The 22385-nt window shown below is 53.8% G+C and overlaps 2 protein-coding genes across 4 annotated transcripts; one reads left to right on the top strand and one right to left on the bottom strand.

Moving 5' to 3' along the window:
- The first annotated feature begins 6468 nt into the window (after positions 1-6468).
- On the top strand, positions 6469-16478 carry CA9 (carbonic anhydrase 9). 3 transcript variants are annotated; one of them, XM_085213459.1, is made up of 12 exons: positions 6471-6797; positions 10945-10974; positions 11747-11917; positions 13559-13701; positions 13991-14083; positions 14206-14272; positions 14380-14537; positions 14619-14760; positions 15756-15779; positions 15945-15968; positions 16063-16156; positions 16279-16478. In XM_085213459.1, exons 1-12 carry the CDS (start codon positions 6683-6685, stop codon positions 16340-16342), a joined length of 1125 nt encoding a protein of 374 aa, XP_085069585.1. In that variant the 5' UTR covers positions 6471-6682; the 3' UTR covers positions 16343-16478. The 3 variants fall into 3 exon arrangements, with proteins under 3 accessions (XP_085069586.1, XP_085069585.1, XP_085069584.1); XM_085213458.1 differs by having other exon boundaries at positions 15942-15968; XM_085213460.1 differs by lacking the exon at positions 13991-14083 and having other exon boundaries at positions 6469-6797; positions 15942-15968.
- A 373-nt stretch (positions 16479-16851) lies between these two features.
- Positions 16852-21449, bottom strand: LOC104914811 (gamma-secretase subunit Aph-1b-like). Its single transcript, XM_010725289.3, has 7 exons — positions 21193-21449; positions 20254-20424; positions 18842-18915; positions 18610-18732; positions 18312-18439; positions 17853-17976; positions 16852-17679 (listed from the first exon to the last, which is right to left on the bottom strand). The coding sequence occupies exons 1-7, from the start codon at positions 21303-21305 to the stop codon at positions 17642-17644; spliced, it is 771 nt and encodes a 256-aa protein (XP_010723591.2). The 5' UTR covers positions 21306-21449; the 3' UTR covers positions 16852-17641.
- Between the last annotated feature and the right edge of the window lie 936 nt (positions 21450-22385).

The following is a 22385-nucleotide window of genomic DNA, read 5'->3' as shown; positions in this document are numbered from 1 at the left end:
GTGACAGGGCAGAGACATTTCTTTTGTGTGCAGTTCTCATGATGCTGAGGCTGACATAAAGATCTGCTTCTGGTATACACATTTAGAAGTAACTTTGGTGGAAAATTGGAGAGTACACAGGAAAAAATTACTGGCTGCTCTAAGGCAGGGAAAGTGCCCTCTCGAGAGAAATTTAAAGGGCTTCAGGTGATGAAATTTTTAAGGTGGCTGCTGAGACATTCCTGGTTAGGATATGGGAAAATACACTGGCACTGAACTGACAGCAAGGCAGATGGAGCCAATGCCTTGGTTAAAGAAAAATGGATCAAAAGCATGACATTCCAACACTGAGAGAGACTGTGCATGAGAGGAGTTTCCTATGGGAAACCTTACGCTTCTTTGAGTTTTTGGAGCTCTGTCATTTGAAGTTTCCTCATCCCACATGCAACTTAGTCACACAGGCTGCTGAGCATTATAGCAGGGTGACTGCGTGCCGTGTTGCACAGACAGACAGAATACTCCAGAGACTATTGCTCCTTGCAGCTGCGAGTCCACAGCCACAGACTCCTCCATTTGTTCTGCCACAGGGGCATCCTGCCCCTCATCCCAGATGTTTTCAATTTTGTTTAAGCTGGTTTAGGTAAAAAAGACTCTGTTGCATAAATTCAAAGTCAGTGTTTTTAACTTGCAACCCCCCAAATTTCCGTTCCTTTAGATGGCTTCTGGATGTATGGTCCTCAGGGAAGTTTCGTTAGTGTGTCTCCCTTTTTGGAGGAGCAATTTAGAAGGAGTAATTCACCATTCAGGACAAAGTACCCTGATCACCACCTCACCACTCATCTCCAAAGAAATGAATCATGTTTGGTTTGCTTTGCGATTTGGGAAATGTACAGAAAGAAGCATTTCACAACTTTCTGTAAATTAGAGGCAAGATCTTCAACTGTGCTCATTTCTTATTAATTGAGACACAGTTTCTTTTTCCCTAATGCCATTTCACACTAAGGCAGCAGAAGCAAGAGTAACGTCACAGTTTCCTGTGACAGTACACACTACAGAAGCTGCTGGTGGCTTTTGACAACACCTACTTGCAGCAAGCACTGTTTGCTCAACTTAAACATCCAAGACACCACCCAGAGTGGATTGACATAGTTTCTTAAATGGGATGTAATGGGAAAATACTGCATAATAGGTGGCTTCTGAAAAATTACCTTATGTCAAGTGATAAAAAAGATTCAAAATTCCTAATTTCAAGGACAACTATTAAAGAAAAATATACAAAAACTAATGACTCCTACCTAGATTGAAGCACAAGAGCACCCAGCGTAATAAAGAGTGGGATGGAAATTTTTTGTTCATTTCAGTACAGGAGAGGTCTGAAACTTGTATCCCAAATAATGTGTAGAGTTTTTAGAGGGTGACTCCATCCCTCAGTGGTTGTGTAACTGCAGTGAATGGTACTGAGAATGAACAAAGAATTTGCTAGCAGCAGTAAAAGCTGAGAAGGGAGGTTGTGGCTTGGTGGCGAGTACATGCATGGAAAACTTGAGAACTGCTCCCAGTCAAGACCCTAAAGAAGAAACTCTAATACTATACAGAAGGGTCTTCAGTAGTTTTAGGAGTCTGATGGAACAACAGATGGCTAACATGTAAAGATTAAAAAATAAACTTTAGCTGTGACTCCAGAAATGAACGATGTTTCCCTCCATGTTGCTAGATGCAGGAACAGAAGCAGAGGACCCCCCAAAAAGCAAATTTAAGAACAGACCACCCCATTCAAAATAAAGCTCAGTAAAATATGATGTGACTGAAATTCCTCAAAGGTTGGCTTTTGGACCTACCTTCATGAAAAATATCGTTAGGGATGTTTACAAAGGGGAAGAATGAAGCTAGGAAATGCTGCCACTGCAGCTGAAAATCAGGCCATCGCAGAAGGGTTGTGAAAGATGAAGGAGCACAAAACCTCATATTTGTGAGTGCTGATGAGCTGCTAATGAGAACTCATGGTATACAAGAATAACAAGCAGGCAAAGCACTTGATCATGTATTTACTATGAGAGATTTCACATGTAGCTGGAGAAGTATTATTCTTATAAAGTAAATGTATAATTTAGGGTGTGTATGTTCAGGAAAGGTTGATTAAAACCTGAGGTGCAGAGGGTTAATGTGATCAGGAGAAGTAGAGACATTTATTTTCTGATAAGCTAAGCTGGTGTGGACTTCTGTTTAACCTTTCAAAACATGGTTTGTGAAGGGATTGAATTGCTATCTATAAATAAATGAGAGAATAGACACTATCAAAAGGGCAGCCCTACTTAGAAACAAATAAATATATTTTAGTGGGGAAACACATTGAGGCTACATAATAAACTCAGAGAAGAACAGAGGAGGAGGCAGACTCCTGCTCTCCAGATACAGCTCAGACAAGTCATGAGGGAAGTCACAAAGCTGCTTTTCCACAAGTAGGACTGGACTTGGTGCACAGGCAAGCTATGTCAGCCCTGGTTTGCACAAAACTATAGGTAAAATCTTGTTCTGCTTACTGTAATTAAAGAGATTGACTTATTCACTGCTTGAGAGAGATCATGCTGCTGCTCAGTGCTCTTAAAAGTGCTTGCCAGCTGTGAGTCTCCACATTTTTGTCCTGCTGGGACCACACTATGGCTGCTGTTTGACAGCAGGTTCTGGGATGCTTGCCTGCATGAAACACTCTGACACAGGGGCCAAGTCATATGTAGACCTTGCCCAAAGCCAAGCTTAACAGTTCCCAGAAGTTTTGCTATTTTGAAGCTGAGATTTGGGAGTGAATCCCTTAAAATTAAAACCAAATTCAGTTTCTCCTTACTCCAATTACTTTTTAGGCTTGTCCAACAGTTAGGAATAGACATGCAAACATCTTAACTGTTTGTAGAGACACATAAGTACATATTTTTAAGCAATCTCCACTAGAGTTGCTGGAATTCATAGTTCCAAAGCAGCTGCTGCACTGCAAGTATAGTCCTGGTTCAGGAACTGCCAGGGGAACCAGTTCCTCTGGTACCTGCTTCCTACCATCCGACGACAGAGAAGCAGACCACTCCAAGGACTGGCCAAAGTGGGTCCAGAGCCCCATAACAAGGATGTGCTGGGGTTGCTCTGAAATTAGGAATTATTATCCTAGAAAATTAGGTGATGTCAACAAACTAATTATCACTCTCACCTCAAAGTGTTCTTCACCATCCTACCCCCAAGCACTGCATGATGGTTACTTGCTGGAGATAAGCCATGCACTGCAGCAGTAGAGGGCTTGGGTGGTAATGTAAGTCCGTGGAGCATCTCTTCAGGAAGCTTTGTTTTAGCAACGTTTTAACAACGAACACAATAAGAGGGTCACCATGTCATTATCACTATGATATTCCAATTTTTGGAGAGTTCATTTTCTCAAATATCAGTAATGGAATAAATACCGCATGTGATTCACCCAGACAGGTAGTTTTCTTGCAGAAGTCATCCATCAAGCCCATAAGTCATGAAGGGGAACAACAGTGATGAAGTGATGCCCACTGCTGTTATATTAGAAGTTAGCCTGCACAAGATCTCAGAAATTCACTGTACGTCCTGAGAGAAAGGATTACCGCTCCAATTTTAATAAGGAACAGAGTCATGGAGTTCTCCTAGGCATCCAAGTCTTTTCTTAGTTGAGCTAATTTTCTTAGGAATTATATCTTTTTCCTTAGAATAAATCCTTTTACAGGCATTTGGAGATTATCCCTCCCCAGAGGACTATGACTAAACCAAGACTAGACAGCATTTCCTAAGGCACATCCACTTGAGCACAGCCTGTCCTGTGCTGCTGAGAATGAGAGAAGCTCCCTGGAGAGTTGGAGTTTTGTGCCTTGAACTGGATGCATGCTAAGATGAGCAGAAGTTTGTGTTGTGCATTTCAAGAGGTCCTATCTCAACAAAGGGCACATGTTGTTGTAAACCTTGCAAAGGGAGACGCCACTGTGTTCTTCCACCTTGCCTGCCAGGCTTGTGGGATGAGGCCATGATCCACAACCCACCGCACTCCCCGATGACACATCCAATGTGGCCTGTCCACAGATTCACCTTTTGTCCTCCAGTGTCTGTGAGTGCCAGTTATCTTTGTATCTACAAAAAACTGACAAGACACAGGAGGTGGAAAGGAGACGTGTGCAATTACAGCTTCTGTGATAGGATACATGCAGCCTTGAAGAGTAATGAAGAGGGAGGACAGTGAAACCAAAAGCAGGGCAGCAAGGCTGATGGCCTCACAGTGACTCCAGCTGCACAGAATAGAAACAGCAAATGCAAGGCGACCTACCTGACAAGTGAACAGGAGTATGCCCAGGTGTAAGCTGAGAACTTCATGGAGCTTGGCCAGAAAAGAGATAGATTCAGCCTGTTCTTCCTAGATAACCAGACTTCTTCCTCTTCTTCTGTTTTGATTAAAAGGATCAGGACTCTTCTTCCATTTTATCCTGTAGGATAATCTACAGGAATGTGAAAAGGAAAGGGTGTCTGAGTTGCATTTTATGGTTTGTTTTCCCCCCCACAGTCTTGTTTCCTTGAGCCTTGACAAATATCTGATGGTTTGGCTTATCTGGTGTTGGGAGGAACAAGGTGAATCAGGATAAAACCTGCAGGTTGGGAGTGCACTGATCCCACCTTCAGGTCATCCATCCCTAGAGACCCCAGGTGCACGCGGTAAGGCACCTGTTACAGGGGAGAGCAGCAATGCACAGTGCCAGACTGCAAAGAATCAGTGCAGCAACTTGTGTCCTAGCTGTCAGCTTTTGGGGACATGTTTCTCACACTAAGCACAAAATCCAGGCTGCACAAGAGCTCTCTTCCTCTGTGACAGGTCTCAAGCTCCATCACGGTGACAACAGCAATAGGTCTGGATGCGCTGGTTAGGGCTACACTGAGTGTGTTCATATAGGAAGGTGTGGGCTAGGAAACACCTGGGAAAACTGGTTTAGAAGAAGTGTGAGGCAATGGAGATATGGCACAGAACTGGGATGCTGGTAATAAGGAGCCCACCAACTTGTCTGGTGTCTTCTTGTACAGACACAAATTATACATTCGGCTGAAGGAATTCCCCCATTCCCTTCTGCAGTGTATGAAAAGATACTTTGCTGGTTGTTCTCAAACTTCCTGCTAGACAACATGGGTTGACAGTGTTGTAAATCCACTACTCAAGGAGTAAATGCGTCCTTGCTCCCTGGTCCTGTATGACCTGGGATGCCAAGACCACAGACTTCATCTCATCTTTGCTCTTTCCTTGTTCAAAAGCCATTTATATGCCCAGCCTGGCCCTGCACTTGCTGCTTCTGTACCTTTTGTGATGGGAGAAACAAAACCATGGGCAATAACTGAGAGGAGGATTCACCAGAGGTTTATACAACAGAAGAATGTGGTTTTTTTATTTGTTTTTTTCTTTTTTTTGTTGTTCCTGTTGTTTTGTTCTTTGTTTCCTTCTTGATAATCCCGAATGTTTACTTCATTTACTTTACTTTCTTGGCAAGCAGTCACCTGTCATCTCCGTGACTTGGATCTCTTCTGCGAGCTGCAATATCTGATTTAAAACCACTCTCTTGCACCCTTGCTTGCACTACTTCTGTGTTCCTTTGTATCTACAACACAGACTGCAACATGTTGTAGATCTGCCCAAGCACCACACATCACAGCCCCTTGAACTCTTCAGGACCACTTCAGCCTTTTCCTGACCCAAATTAAAATCATAGCTAATTCTATCTTGTCCCTGCCTGCACACTTTTTCAGACTACTGCTGAAAACACTGAAAGCAAGAGTCCTGGCACATCCACTTGAGCACAGGCATCACTGGCACATGGGGGGACACCCAGTACTGATGGAGTCCCTCAAACCCCTGCTAAAGGAGGACACACTGGGAAGATGGGTCTCACCCCACTACCAAGAGATCTCAAGCCAGAGCTGAGGATGTTCCTTACTGAGGAGGTCACTCACTGGAGATGTCTGTCACTGGAGATGTCAGTCACTCCATCACTGGAGATGTCCATCACTGGAGGTGGGGCTTTTTCAGCCCAGCACTGTGAGAGGACACCCATTGCTGGGGAAGTCTCTTGTGTCATTGCTGAGGGTGTCCCATACCCCATCGCCGATGATATCCCTCACTTTTTCACTGAGGACATCCATCACCCTATTGTTGAGTAGAAAGCTGAGGAAGCCCTCCACCCCATCACTGAGGGAATCTCATAGCTGACAATGGCTCAGCGCCTCACTGAGGGGGTCCTTCAGTCCAGCACTGAGGGAATCCTATAGCTGAAATGTCCCTCGCCCCATATCTACGCACACCCCTCAGCCCCCCCCGAGGGGCCCCTCACGCCCTCAGCAGAAGAGCCAGAGGGGCGTACGGGGTCTCCCGCCCCCCCTTGCAGGGGCCGGGCCTAGCGCCCCACTCAGGTGCCCACGGGGCAGGGTGGGCGGGGGCAGCCCCCTCCTCCGTCCCGTCAGTATCACGGGTTCGAGTCCCGGTGCGGGGGGCGGCGGCGGCGCCGCTCACCTGTCCGGGCCGGGTGGCGGCAGACTTTGCCTCCAGCCTCTATAAAAGGTAACGGCGGCGTTGAGTCAGGGCTGCCTCCTCCCCCCTCCTGTTCCCATGTATGTACGGCAGTCCTGACCAGCAGGCAGCCGCGGGCCGTCCCGCACGCCGCACTTGCTAGAGATGAACCGCACCGCGCTGCGGATCTGCGTCCTGCTGCTGGCCGGACTGGGCCGAGCCGCCGCTGGGCAGGAGCACGACCATAACGACGAGAACGCTCCGCACTCCCAGGAGAGAGGTGAGGGGAAGCGGCCGGGCTGCACAGCGCTGGCTGTGGGGTGCGCAGTGCGCGGGGCACCCCGACGGACGGAACAGCCCCCCTCCTCCGATGGGGCTTTGGGATCGCTGAGGCACTGAGCAGTGCCGCGCACGGGGCACCCTGGTGCCGGCTTCGGGTTATTCCGATGCACGAAGCACCTCTGTGCTCCCATGCACGATTCTGGGGGTGCTCTCTCGCTGGGACTTGGGGCTGCAGTGCCCACCGTTACGGAGCCCCGCCTCCCGCAGCCCCGCACGCCGCTGCCTTTGTCCCCGCTCCCGCCAACTCTTCGACCCCCGCGGGGTCCGCGTCCCCGCCCCGCGCGCTCCCGCCGGACGGCTCGCACCGCACCGCGGCTCGGGGCTCTCGGCCGCCCGCAGGGTCCGTGCGGCGGGACAGGTGTGGGGCTGCACCACAGCGAGCGGTGGGATGGGGGGAGCGTGGGAAGCGCGGGGCTGGATGCTGTTGCATGCCTCCCCTCACCCCACGCAGGGGGCTTTGAAGTTTTGGGGTCACTTTTGGGGGGTAGTGCTCAGTCCCTGTGGTCTCGGCCCCTTTTCTCATTCCGGCGTTCAGCAAGGTTTGAAGATGGTGAGGTGCGTTGCTCACTCGCGGCTGAGCATAGTGCAGGGATGTCCCCGTCCCAGCCCATGCGTTGCTTTGCCCATGGGTTTGCCTGTCCGGGCTCACAGTGCGTCTTCACTATTCCCTGTGTCAAATACGGGGTGCTGCGAGCTGCTGCTGTTATTGCAGTGATTCACATTTCTTACCAAGTCCTTGTTGGGCTGTGCATGGGGTTTTGGGGATGCACTGCTCCTTGCCACAGAGATGGAGAAACTCCTCCGCAGGGTGGGAGGGAGCTGGGTGACACCGTCTCCGTGCGGCTGTGAGCGTGGCGTGGGGCTGGGTGAGACGTGGGTGGGAAGAGGATGTGGGTGAGGAGCAGTAGCTAGCCCTCAGTGACGGTCCTTGTGCTGGGGCCGGGTCCCATACACATTCCTGTCTCTTTCCACCCCTTTCGGCTCCTGCATGGGGCCAGGCTGGCAGCATCCATTGCACTCTGCAGCCTTCTGTAAGGCTTTCCATGAGATTTCCTAGCGTGGGAGCCTGAGGAACCTCTGGTGTCTTTGTAGTAGAGCAGCCTATCTGTTCTCTCCCTCCTATTCAGACCTGTCCTGCTTTGTGTCCCCTGATGCTCTCTTCCTCCATCTGAGCTCCCTCCTCTTCTGTAACCCCCTCATTCAGCTCCTTCCCCCGCTTCAAGCCTCAGTCTTTCCCTGGGATTTCCCCGTTTTTATCCCATCCCTTGCTCCCCAATGCCCTGTAAATGTTTTCCCTTTCCCCGGCACTCTTCAAGACTGTTTGGGTTCACAGGCAGGAGGAACAGACCAGGAGCCATTCCTGCCCTGTGCTTCCCCCCCACAAACTCTCGCTGCTCCATGGGATGCTGCCTGCCTTGTGAGGCCCCTCTGTTTCCCAGCAGCACAAAGAACAATCCCTGCGGCGACCTGAGCTCCGGTGCAGATTAAAGGCTGATCCCCATGGCTCGCTGTTGGCTCGCTGTTGGCCGAAGTTAATAAACACAAAAGGGCTTTAGTGCAGCCAGGATCAGTGCCCCGTGGGCATTGTGCGCAGGGATGGCTGGGGCTGCATGGCTGTGGGTCTGGGTGGGTAAAAAGGGGCTGTGCTTGTAGAATCAGGCTAGGGTCTGCTACCTTCCTGTCCATGGGGTGCAGAGGTTCTTTGTACAGTTTGGCAGGGAATGCTGGCTATTCTCTGGACCCTGTACCAGTCCTTGCCTTGGGAGCTGGCTGCGGGCAAGCATGAGCGCCCTGGCACAGCCTCTGTACCTTGGTCAGGTTATTACTTGCAGGGGACAAGGTGCCTGGATGCGTGGTACACTGTGGACTTGCAGCTGTGCTGCTCATGCTTTGAGACATGGTGTATCTGTGTGTCCTGGTACAATCCACGTTGCTCTGTTCTGTGGACTGACTCTCCACGTGAGGATGGAGGGCTACACCGAGCCCTCTCTCTTCTCTGGTATTGGCTCTTGCTCTGTACAAACAGCGTTAGGTATGTAGTCCCTGCAGCCATGGGGATGTTTATGGGAGCAGCCTGCAACTTGCTGCTTTTCCCCACTGCTAGCAGCAGCTGCGCTACTCACAGTCCACAGGACACGCAGAACAGTGCACTGTTAATGGCAGCGCCCGCCCCGACTCTGCGGGGAGGTGTTGTTGGATGGTGTTGGACATCAGGAAGAAAGCAAGCTGGCGGCAGCACTGGAATCCCAAGATGGAAAGAAGGAGAGAGAGTGAATACAGAGGGGAGAAAGCATTGAAAGGGAGAAGTATTCCTGCTCTTGGGTGTGAAACACCCCCTGCTCAGGGGAGGGGTGGGCTTGGAGCAAGTTGGGAACAGAGGGACTCCACGTGTCCAAACAGGGCGCCTTTGTGCTGTCTGCAGTGGCAGCTGGCTCCTGCTGCTGCCCCTCTGTGCCCCACAGTATTTTCCTGCTGGGACTCTCCTTGCTCTCACCTCCCAGAATGTACATTGAAGCCCTATTGCAGCACTTTTTTCCTTACATGCACATTTTTGGGAGTATGTTGCAGCTCCTGCCGGGGCTGAGCGCGCCCACAGGCAGGGCAGGGCATGCAGGGAGCTGCAGCTGCGGCACCATCACCTCCGTTGTGGTGCATGGCAGCAGTTCAGCAGCAATCAGAGGGAGAAGACGTGCTGCAGCAGGGAGCTGGGATGGAGGCTGGGATTGCATTTGGGCTGGGCAGGGCAGGGGGTTAATGTGCTTAAAGGATGTGGGATTGTGAATGCCCCCGTGTGGAAGGGAGCAGAATACTGCAGGGCTGAGAGCTGAACCGCAGTGCCAAGGGATGCCACCCTGCAGCACCAAGGGCATGCTCCAAGGGACCCAGCTCCATGGGGTGGGAAATGTTGCCTCAGTGCTTGGGAATGTGTGCATGGGAGGTCTATGCTTTCTTCATAGGCGGAGCCCCAGAGGGAAGCAGAGAGGAGGGTGCTGGGGCAGACTGTGGGAGCTGAGACATGTGCAGTGTGCCCAGGTACTGTGTGCCAGCCCCGGGGTGCCACATGCTACCTGTGCCAGAGCACAAGCCCTGTGCTGCAGCTGAGGAATCAAGCCTGAGAAAGCTGCTGGAATATCTCCCACGGGTCTCAGCTCTGGTGCGAGTGCACCTATTCATCCTTCTCGTCTCCCTCTCACCTTGCTGTTCCCTTCACATACACCTTTGAGAATGTCCCACACTTCGATGAATGGCTTCCACGCATCACTCCTAAGCCTCAGCAACAGTTTGGGTTAGAAGGAACCTTAAAACCCACACAGCCCCAACCACTGCCATGGGCCGGTTGCCCTCCACAAGCTCAGGCTGCCCAGGGCCCCATTCAGCCTGGCCTGGAGTGCCCCTCGGGATGGGGCACCACAGCTTCTCTGGACTTCTCTGAGATGCCATCCCTTTAGAGCTGTCCCCATCCCTGTCCCTAGGCATCCTTCAGCTGTGGCCACCCGCTGCCTGGGGCTGGGAGGAGGACAGGATCCTGCTGGGCTTGGGGCTGTGCGCCGATTGCCTGGGCCTGGGAAAATGTGCCTTTTCCTTTCTCACCATGAGATGGAATCTGCTCCTATTAATAGCAAGTGGCTGTCAATGGCTGTTGTCACTAGGGGCTATGGGGACCAACATGGTGGCCCTCCTGCCTCCCGGCCACCCTGGCAGGCACTCACCCTAATGAGGGATAGATAAATGGTGCTGGATGGTGCTTACAGGAGCTGATGGGAGTACCGTGGGAGCAGTTGGAAGGGCATAACTGGTGCTACTCAGTGATGGGAGCGATATCTGTGAATTATTTTCCACTATAATGATAATAAGCAAGTATCAAGCCCTGGAGTTTTCTCTCTGCATGGAGGAGGCAGCGTCCCTTGGGAGCATCTCTGGTTCTGGTGAAGGAGGAGGACGAGAAGGCAAATGCTGGGAGAGCACTGAGGCAAAGGGTGCATGGCTGCCGCAGGACCAGGAGTGCTGCATGGCAGAGGTGTGTTTGCAGCCAACCTTTCCCTTCCATTCATGCTCTTTTTTTTTTCTTTTTTTTTTTCTTCAAGGTCCCAGTGACAACCATTGGAGCTATGAAGGTAAATATCCTGCAGTTGCTCCTGCTTTCCCCACCACCCATCAGACCCTGGGCTCCAGCCAGTCCTAGTTAATGATTACCAGGCAGCTGTGCACACTCAGTGTCTCACCCTTCCCTCCCTTCACCCTGCTGGTTCAGCAGTGACCAAGCCAGCGCACCCCCATTTGTGAGGCAGCAGGGATCCCCTATGCCTCAGTGTGGGGGTCCCTGGGGTTGTGCCTCCCCAGGCAGGCACAGGCCCGTCCCATGCTATTCTCACTGAGAGGCTGTACTGGGACTTTGCCCAAGGATCACCTTGTGTCTTTGCACCGTCTCCTAGAGCAGGGGGACGGCGCTGGCTTGCAGTCGCCCAAGGCAGAAGCTGCCGATGGTGGCACCGTGCTCAAAGGGGGCTGTGCCTGCCAGCAATGAGTGTGATGAGCTGCAGAGCTCCCCTGCCTGCCAAGTCCACTTGTAAATGATATTCTCACACTCTTCCCAAACACCCCTAAAATAGACTTTCCTGGCAGCTCACCACACTCAGAGCCCTTTCGTGATGCAGCCACAAGCGGTCATGTAGCAGCATAGAACCATTAAAGGTTGGAAAAGACCTCAAATATCATCAAGTCCAACCACTGACTAACCACTACCATGCCCACAGAGCTGCTCATGAGCTGACTTGGTAGAAACCAACCCTTTGTGCATGGTGCATGGCCCATCCCTTCTCCTGCACCCATCAAACCCCCAGGGTCCTGTCCCTGCCCGCTTTCACCACTGCCCTTTCCCCATGCCAGATCTAGGGCAGTGGGCCAAGCACTCCCCAGCGTGCGCAGGCAACATGCAGTCTCCCATCAACATCAACACGGAGACGACCATCTTCAGCCCCCAGCTGCGACCCATCCAACTCTCCGGCTACAGCCTGCCTGCCAGCCAGATGCTCACACTGGAGAACAATGGGCACACAGGTGGGTGGGGAGCTCGCTATTCACTGCAGTTGGGTGTTGGCTTCAGGAATTTATTGTAATTCATGTTTCCTTTAGAAATTTGTTCCTAATGCAGGTTTGCAGCCACTGGTTCCTTTCCTACATTTCACCTTTTTCAAAGGAGAAATCATGGCCTTGTATGAATTAGCCTCTAAAGTACCCACCTCTCTTGTAGGACACACTTTTTGAAGTCTATATTTTGAGATGCTATCTGAGGACCTTAAGACACTTTTAAAAGGCTACAACAGTTTTAGAAGGGCTTTTTTCACTCTATCTAGCGTGGTGAGACTGATAGTAAAATAACGTGAACAGATTCTGTCCCAGCTTTCCAGAAACCTCATCACTTCCTCCCTGCAGCAGTGGATCCTGGCTGCCACCAGCTCCTTCCAGGAGCACCTCCAGCCCTGTGCGTGCTGCTCAGACTGGGACATGCTGGTTCTGAGGGTGCAGCAGGATAGGATAGCCCCATGCCCTTGTCCGTGGGAGCTGATCCCTGCATGCTGCAAACCCAACAAGTCAGACTTGCTGCGCAGGGCATGCCCAGCACTCTATTTTATAGCCTCCTGCCCTAGCTGCCTGCATAGCTCAACGGTCTGAGGTCAGTGGTTGCTATTTTAGGCACCCTGGCATCTGGTGCTGTTTGGTGTTCGCAGAAACACTTGTAGCATTTTCATCCAGAGGGGCCAGGGCTGAGGTAGTTTTTCATGTGCTGACCTCTGTGATCACTCAGGAAAGACAGAACAAAGTGAAAAGTTGCAAGTCAGCTAGGACAGCTCTACAGTTACTCCTTCTTACACGTGTATACGTTGAAAATGACTCAGATGAATGCTAGGAAAGCACCAATTTAGATATACGATAGAAACATAGGAGGGTATAAATGCACAGAGAGGGAGGAGTGTATTTGAGTTCTGTATCTCTGTGCCCGGTGGCACAGGGGAGGACAGATGACTCATCACAAACCTGCACCCTGGTGATGTGATTGAAATACTTCACCTATAGGGATGGGACAGAATCACAGAATCACCAAGGTTGGAAAAGACCTACAAGATCATCCAGTCCAGCCATCCAACCATCTACAGCCTCTCCCAGGGTCCAGGGATGCTCGTGATGTTGGTGCTTGTACCCCCCCATAGCTCAACCCTTAGGTTATCCACACCACTGTTCTGCTCGCCAGGTATCTGGGGCTCAGCTTTCCCCTAAACCACACCTAAAGGTAAAGGCAAAACCAAATACATGTGCCCAGTGTCCAAACAGGCAGTGCTCTAATTCTCCAGATTTCATGTGACGCCAGCCCTGGTGGTGGCCAGGCCTGCAGGCTGCTCTGTTTGATGCAGCGGATGCAGCTCTGTGCTCCCACAGGTGTACGTGACTCTGCCAATCCCCTTATCCTCTATCCACAGCCTCTTTGTGTTGTTCCCACATAGTGAATAAATTTATTCACTGGGTGTCCTGCAGGCTGAATCCTGCTTCATAGCGTGGCTCTACTCACTGCCCTACTCTCAACCTCATTTAAGATCCAAAGCCACTTTGTTGTCACCAACCTCCCCCAGCCCAAGGTGACTCCTTCCCTTCAGCCATTCTGCAGACTCTGCCTTACCAGCCGCACTCTCCCTCCCTCTGCAGTGGTCCTGATACTGCCTGAGTCCTTGGCCATCGCGGGCGGCTACGCGCAGCAGTACCGTGCCAAGCAGCTGCACCTGCACTGGGGCTCACCTTCGAAACCTGGCTCCGAGCACACCGTTGACCACAGGCGCTTTGCTGGGGAGGTGAGGAGCGTTCTGTCCTGCCGTTGGGCTGGTGGCACAGGACTGTTAGCTGCACACAGCCAGCTCAGGCTGATTTCATCCCTTCTGGTACAGCTGCTATCCTCCAGGGTGGTTGTCTGCCCATGTTCAGGGCAGCTCCTGGTGCTCACTGCTATGGCACCTTTTTCCCACTTCACCAGCAATGTGCCCCTAGCAGGAGCTGCATCCCTCCTCCAGAATATGCTCTGTCCAAGGAAGTGAGCACCATCCGGGGGTGCCCATCCCACATCAGGGCTGTGTTTCCTTTCAGCTCCACGTGGTCCATTACAACACCAAATATAAGAACTTCACGGCAGCCCTGACCAAACCAGATGGGCTGGCAGTGCTGGGGGTCTTCCTGGAGGTGAGCAGTCCTTGAGCAAGGAGGGGAAGGAAGAACAACATGATCTGGGGGATGGATAAGGGGACAGCAGGACATGGGGCCCTTTGCCAGCAGCCATTCCTTCCATCACTGCTGTGTTGCAGGTTGGGCCAAGGGAGAACCCATATTACCAGCAGATACTCGAGCACCTGCACAGCATCCAAGGAAAAGGTAATGCCCTGCTGGTACTGCAGAGGAAGGCTGTGGCAGCTATTGGCTCTGTACACAGGGGAAGCTTGCACAGCAGCAGTTCACCACTGCCCCATATCTCCTCCCAGGTGATAAAGTCTTTGTGCCCGGGTTCAACATCGCTGGCTTGCTGCCTGATAACCTGCACTTCTATTTCCGCTACAACGGGTCCCTGACCACCCCACCCTGCCATGAGTCTGTCAAGTGGACTATCTTCAACCAAACTGTGATGCTCTCCAAGGAACAGGTCTGTTGGCCATGTGCGTGCTGGATCTTGGCTCCTCAGGGCATCCTGCATCCCACCCCGCTCACACTGCTTTCCTCCCAGATGTCCATACTGGTGAGCAGCCTGCAGTCAGATGACAATCACATCCTCATGAACAACTTTCGGCCGGACCAGAGCCTGCACAGAAGATGGGTGCTGGCAAGCTTTGAGCCCAGCTCCTCCTGGGAGAGGCAGATGCCTGTGGGTAAGGAATATGTGAGCATCCTGGAGGGAGGAGTGAGGCCTCAGAGCTCTGCTTCTCTTGGTGAAGGGTTTGTGCATGGATCAGCCCTGCTCCTGTCCTCAGTTTGTCCTCAGAGCACTTCCTAGCACTGGTGGTTTCCAGCTATGACTCGAAATTCCTGTTCGCCCTCAGGTGTGACTATCACTGCATCACTAAATTCGTGACCTTTCTCAGTTCTCTGAACTTACTCAGGGTTTTATTTTTTTGCTGTCCAACATCCTGTTCCCTCTCCCTCTGGGCGGCGTTTCCGATGCCCTGTGTCACACTGAGTAACAGCACCAGTGCCTGGGGCAGTGTTGGGGCTTCCCCTGGCCGTGGGCTCCCAGCACCGCAGTGCCTGGGCAGCACCACGGGAATGCTTCACTGAAGTCCGGGAGATAAAATCTACCGCATTTTCTTTGTCTAGAATCTCACTTATCAAAGAAGGATATCGGGTTAGGCTGGCATGCTCTATCTTTGGTAAACCTGTTGGCTGCTTTCATGTGTTCACCATTTACCTCCAAGCCTTTTGCCACTTTCTGCAGAAGCTGCTCCCTGGCATTGCAGAGGTGGGGGTGGAGGTGCAAACACTGCTTTTTCTCTCATATTTGCTATTTCTATCAAAGCCCTGAGCTCAAACAAAGCCCTTGTCCCCAAGCAGTGGTGGGAGTGCTGTTGTCGTGGTGGTGACTTCCCTGAACCATGGGACACTGCCACCGATAGTGCCAGCCGGCACCAGAGAGGCACAGAGGCGATAATGCAGCTGTGTGCAAGCAGCACCACTGTGCTGGGTAAATATTTGCCTGGCGCAGCCCCGGTCCAGCATTTAGGGCATGGACATACACTGGCCATCCCTATGCAGGGAGCAATGTGAGCAGCCTGGCTCTGGGGCCAACCTCTTGTCACTTCTGGCAGAACCCATAGTGGTGTTTCCCTTCCCTCTGGGCACCCCCTGACTGTGATGTGTCTTCTTTCAGGTGGTGGCACCTCAGCGACAGCAGGTAGGGGAGATGCCAGGGATGGGAAAGGGACTGGGGGTGCCTGGTGGGGATGGGGTTTCTGGCAGCCTTGTGCTGAGCTGAGGGTGAGAAAGCCAGGGGGGATACTCTAGATCCACCCCGGTGTCCCTGCAGCATGCTCTCACACTAGTTCTTTTTTCTCAGCAGGACACACCAGCTCATTTCATGCAGGTAAGCATGCTGGCTGCTGGCTTTGTGTAAGCTGCCACCAGCCTCGCACAATTCCCTCCCCCTAACCAACCTTGTATCATTCTTGGGCTCACAGGGGATGTATTGGCTGTGCTTTTCGGGGTGCTCTTTGCCATCACAATGCTGGCTTTCCTGCTCTATGTCTACAAGAACCGCAGCCAGAATGCACGGTAAGAGATGGGAACACAAGCGGTGGGCAGCAGTCCTCCCCAGGGATAGCAGCACCCACTGCAGGACAGCTGTTAGCAGGGCCCCCTCCTGCTCTAACTTCTCCTCTTCCCTCCTGCTCCAGGCTGGACTCACCCACTAAATCCAAGGTCATCTACACAGCAGCCACAGCTGAGAACACCGCCTGAGCCACTCCCACTGAGCTGGGGGAGGACCTCCTGCAGCTGCATGGATTGTTCACCTGGGACAGCACCTAGTCTAAGGGGATATTTTTGTTACAAAAATGATAAAACCATTAAAAAAAACCCAAACACTCCGATAAAAGCCTTTTGCTCTGCCAGCCACCTCTTGCAGAGGAAGCATCAGCTTCCATCCATGCATACGGCAGAGCTCCAGAGCAAGCAATGCAGGGCTCCTTGCACAGTCCCGCCCTGCCCTACATCGCTCTGGGACTTCTTCCTCCTCTTATTTGTGCAAAGTGTTGGAAAAACATCGCAGTGCTGTGAAGAAATGCAGAGGTGATGGTGGCAGACCCACCACTCATGGCCAACCCCCGCCCTGCTCCCCTTTGCAGCTGGAGCCAAGAGCAACAGGCTGGGTATGGAGCAGGAGGGAGCCTGTGAGCAGCCTCCACCCCAGTGCATCAGAGCTCCATACAGGAACAGAAGGAAGGATGCTTGCACGTCCAGCACACAACTTCTGCTCACCTCTGGTACTTGTTTTATTGGTACAAAAGCCCACTGTGGACAAAACCGCCTCTCAGCCCTGAGCCCATTGGCAGTCCTCCCTGTCCTGTAGCAGGTTAACAGGGAGGTACCTGCCTTAAAATCCCCTTTTGACTCAGGGAGAGGGCAGTGATCCCCAGAACAGCCCCAAGCCCCCCTCCCCAGGCGGTGCCAGCACCAACTGCAGCCCACTGCTCACCCCAAGCCCTTGGCTGCATGTCCACCAACAATGGTGGATGCGTTCTGCCCCTGTTCCTCCACATCATCCCCTAACCTTGCCATGCCAACCCCCATCTGCCCACCCTGGGATGCTCACTACAGTTCAGTGCTGGGGGTGCATCTCCCAGTGCAGCAAGTTGAGATGGAGAAAATAGCACCACAGCATTCAGTCCTGGCCCCAGCAGCACCTCACAAAGCCACTCCCCAGGAGAGGAGGAGACGTTGTGTCCCTTGTAGGCACAGGGGACTGCAGAGCATCTTCTGCACCAGGGGGAAAAGTGAGGGGGCTTCCTGGGCTTGGGTCACCGGCAGTCCAAGGAAGTACCCTTCCCAGGTGATAGCTCAGGGCCAACAGAGTTGAGTCCCCCAGACTGAGTTGTCCCCAGAGGGGCAGAAGAGCAAGCCGGTCACAGCACCGCTGCTGCAGCCGGATGGCAGCGTCCCCCGTTCCAGGAGAAAATGTATTGCAGAAAAGGCGACGGCCAACCTTGCTGCTGACAGGGGAGGGCAGGGGCAGCTGGGGATGGGAACGTCTGCAGGGCCTCAGGATGCTGGCTGGGGGCTAGCTCCACTCTGTGCACCTGCAGGAAGCAAGGGGTCAGTTTTCATCAAATTAACTTCCTCAGAGAGGCAATAACCCAAACCCTGGAGTCTCTTCCTTGTAGCAAAGACCATCACCTTGCTTCAGCCTCCAAGACACCCTGCCCCACCTCAGGACACAGTAACTAAAGAAAGCTCCATTTGGGTGACTTACAGAGCAGGAAGCGGCGCAGGTTCTGGACAGAGCCCCCTGACAGCATATATGCCCAGACAGCAGCAATGGCCATCAGCACGTAGGAGGGCACCAGGCTGCCTACATACAGCGGGTTGCAAAATGTCTGCAGAGAGAGGAGAAAGGGAAAGGGTGAGCAGGATCTCTCATGGTTTAATTGTCACACACAGCCACAGTGTGCCCCTCTTGGTTTGCCCCAGTGCTCTGGGGAGTGGCTGGGACAGGATGGGGACAGAGCAGCATCACTCATGGCCCCAGGGGTAGGAAACCAGCTCCAGGGTTTGGTTAGTGATGGGCACAGCCCATGGGGAACTCCTCGTAGGGAGTTCTGGTCTCTACATGCTTTGCCAGTGCACGTAGCTGCTCCTCCACAGGCACAGGCACCAGCAAACCCCACAGCCGCCCCTGGTGGCAGCACTGAGTTCTGCTCCGGCTACTCACCGACCCTGAAACGGCCAGGTGCATGACAACGACGGCTACGATCTCCCACCAGTGCCGGTTTTCACAGCCGTGGAAAAAGAGGATGCCCCAGAAGGTGTGCAGGAAGATCAGCACCATGGTCATGAAGGCTGCCGGGAGAACAGTGGGGAGTTAATGGAGATTCAGTAGTGCTGCAGGTCAGGGGTGGACAGGGTCAGAGGGGACTACGATATCACAGATGGGGGCTGCAAGTGGCTATGATACATCTATGGGTCTGCCGCTCTGTGATGAAGGCTTAGGGCACAATCCTGTCGCTCACCTGAGGTCAAGAAATAGAGCTGCGAGTCCCCATGGATGCCCACGGTGCCAGGTCCCAGAGCGTCCGCCAGGAGGTTGATCATGGAGAAAGCACCGCTCATGAGCCCAAAGCCCACGCCAGCCACTGCCAGGACACAGAGAGGCTGTGACACCCCAAGGACACAATCCCCCCCACCCCAAGCACCTCCAATACCCCAGGAGACCCAACCTCTCCCTCCCCATGCAGCACTCACCATATGCCATTTGCTGGATGGAGATGGGGGAGCAGCCGTCCTCGCTGAGGGCCACCAGCCCCTCGATGGCCTTCCTGCAGGGGACAGTGTGATGGGGCACCACTTGGCACCCTGGATGGACGAGGCAGGGGACTGGGGACTGTCCTGCACCAGCCCATGCCTCTCATGACTGCGCAAAAAGGGTACAGCAGTGCTGCTGGCAGGCACCTGGCCTTATCCTAAATGACCCTGAGGTTGATTAATGAATCAACAGGCACTCTGCACATCACTGAGATCCATTTAGGACTCTGCTGACAGCTCCTGGAGTGCTGACCGAGGGCAGTTTGTGGCTGCCAAGCTGGCTACCACTGTAACAATCACCATGGGTCCTCCTTGAATCTTTTTTCCAGAGAGCAAGACAAGTACACGCCAATGCTCAGACACGGGCTAGTGGGATGCTGCATGCAGCAGCACCCCTGGTTGTGAACACAGTGCAGGCATCAAAGAAATGAGACCTCAGCAGTTGTACTTTCTGTGAGATGGTGAAAAAATGCAAGGAAGTGCAGAGAAAAATGCTGAAAGCTAGAAAAAATTCAATTTTGGGCAAAAAACTCAGAAAGCTAAGCGTCCCAAATCTTACTGCGCAGCCAGGAGGGCAGTGGTGCTGGCACTGCCGTGGCTCTGCAGGGTGAAGCACGGATCTCTGCTACCCTCTGCCTGCCTGCCGCAGTGCTGCCACGAGGAGCGGCATGAGCCCTCCTCCTCTTCCTCCTCCTCCTCCTCCCTGCTGCTGCAGACACCGCGGGGCTGGGCCCAGACTTTGCCCTGTACAGGCAGCGGTGTGCCACCCACAGCAGCCTGGGCTGGGGGAAGGCAATCCTGCATTCACAACACTGCTCCAGATTGGGCAGACTGCGGTGCTGCAGAGCCCTAGAATCTCCTCCAGGCTCCTTCTGCTGATGCAGAGCTATTCCTGGGAAAGGCATGAGACTTGCAGCAAGGGCTGGTCCCTCACCCTTCTGCCTCCCCCATGCAGCAAAGTGGGAACCTTCTTGTCTGTGGTATCCCGCAGGCATTTGTCTGAGCTGCAGGAGCACCACCCACTCCAGTCACAAGAAGGGCGGGCAGAGAGGATGCTACAGGAGCTTAAAATCACAGCCAACCCACACAGAGATCAGAAAGACACTACCACACACTCAGCCTCCGGTCCTGAAGACCTGGGGTTGCTCTTCTCCACCACGCAGACATCCTGCACCTTAACCCATCTCTGCGCAGCAATTTTGGCCATAAGAGCTTTTGGTTCACCAGACCCCCTGACTGGGACCCCGAGCAGCAAGATGATGTGGCACAGGGACACAGAGCGGCTTCTCCCGGCACCAGGCTCACCGACACTACGTGCCCCCAGCCCGTAGCCAGGCAGGAGTTGCCCTTACCTGAGGAGCTTGTAGTAGAGGAAGCGGAATGCCTCCTGCAGCAACACAGAGAACATCACCCCGAAGATCAGGAGCCCCTTCTGCAGTGGCTCATCACGTGGGTCGCTAGCCTTCACAGCAATGAACCAGATGAGGGAGGAGAGCAGCAGTGAGACTAGCCAGAAGAATGCCCTGGGGAGGTGGGAAACAGCAGCAGCTGAGCTGTGTGGACACCAGCACGGAGCCATGGTAGGGCTTCAATCCCTGCTGCATGAGGGCTAGTACCAGTCCTGCAGTGCCACTGGCTCCCATGCTCCTACAGACCCCCCGTCCCTGCCGTGTCACAGCTACAGTGGCACCAGTGCAGTGGTCGTGCAGACACTGGTACCAGTAGCAATAGTGGTACTGGTGGTGCTATCATGCTCACAAGGTGCCCACCAGCACCCAGAATGGTGCTCAGACACCAGAACCAGCACTAATACTGTGCCAGCCCCCTGCATGCACTGGTACCAGTGCCATACTGGTGTCCTGGCACCAGATTGGTGGCCCACCACCCCCACACTGGTAACACTGCAGTACCGGTGCCATGACATCTCTGCACTGGTACCAGTGCCATACTCGTGCCCCACTGTCCCCCCACTGGTACCAGCACATACCAGCACCCTACGTCCCCCGCTGGTACCAGTGCCATACTGGTGCCTGAGCTCCCCACAACGGTACCAGTCCCATACTGCAATCCCAGCACCAGAACCGGTACCACACCAGTGCCTCATGTCTCCCCACTGGCACAGGCCCTATAGAGATGCCCCGATGTCACCGTACTGGTACCAGCCCCACACCAGTGCCCGATGTCCCCCCCCATCCCGGTACCACTCCCGTCCCGGTGCCACGATGCTCCCGTTTCAGTACCAGTGCCAGAGCACCGTACCGTGCCCCGACGTTCCCCAGCCCCGCACTGACCCCGCGATGAGGATGATGATGCGGAGGGGGTCGCGAGCGATGGTGAAGAGGAAGAGGCTGAACGCGGGCCCGAAGGCGATGAAGGTACACCCGAAAAAAACGGCGAGCGTCATGGCGGCGCGGCGCGTGGTACGGGGGTGGGGCTGCGGCGGGAGGGACGGGGCCGGACGGGGCCCGGCGGCGGCGGCGGCTGCTCCCGGCCCGCGCCCTTCCGGGCCGCCTGACGTCACACGCCGCGGCGCGCCGCCGCCCGGGCCGGAAGAGGCGGAGTGGGCGGGGCGACAGGAGGGCGTGGTCACCAGAAGGGGCGTGGTTTTGTGGGTGGGCGTGACTGGGTGCGGACCGTCTGCGGGGGCGGGGCCTGAGTCGGGGCGGAGCTTCTATATGGGAGGGCCTCAACGCTGTGGGCGGGGCCTGCTGGAGGCGTGGCCTACAGGAAGGGAGGATGTGGTCATGGCGATGCGGGTTTGTGCTTTGGCGCGGCCGCCAGCGTGGGCATACTGAGTGCAGAGTGCTGCGGCTGGGGCAGAGCAAAACCACACAGCTGCGGAGAGTTGGAGAGCAGCCCTGTGGTTTGGGGCTCAACACGAACCGACGGTGAGTTCTTGTGGCCCAGAAAGCCAGCAGCATCCCGGGCTGTCAGCAGGGGGGGCAGCAGGAGAGAGAGGTGCCTGTTCCCCCTCCGCTCTGCTGCGCTCTGCGCTGTTCTCCTTTCATGAGGCCCCATCCACAGTATTGCGTCCAGGTCTGGGACCCCCGGCACAGGAGGGATGCAGAGCTGTGGGAGCAGGTCCAGAGGAGGGTGCAGGGACAGTCAGAGAATCGTGTGAGTTGGAAGGGATCTTTAAAGGTCACCTGGTCCAACTCCCCTGCAGTAACCAGGGACAGCCGCAACTCCCATCAGGTGCTCAGAGCGCCCACTCTGATCTTGGGTGCTTCCGGGGATGGAGCATCCACCACCAATCTGGGCAGCCTGTGCCAGTGCCTCACCACCCTGACTGTAAAAAAAAACTTCCTTATATCCAATATAAATCTCCCTTCTTTCAGTTTGAAGCCATTTCTCCTTGTCCTATCACCTTCTTTTCTGTAGCTCCCCATTAGACACAGACAGGCCGCCCCCAGGTCTCCCTCAGCCTTCCCTTGTCCAGGCTGCACAGCCCCAGCTCTCTCAGCCTGTCCTCGTAGGGAGCTGC

This window comes from Meleagris gallopavo, chromosome Z, assembly GCF_905368555.1.
Source record: "Meleagris gallopavo chromosome Z, MGAL_WU_HG_1.1, whole genome shotgun sequence".
In the NCBI taxonomy this organism is placed as follows: domain Eukaryota; kingdom Metazoa; phylum Chordata; class Aves; order Galliformes; family Phasianidae; genus Meleagris; species Meleagris gallopavo.
Note: the sequence above shows the minus strand (reverse complement) of the source record. Positions and strands in the feature narration are given on the sequence as shown.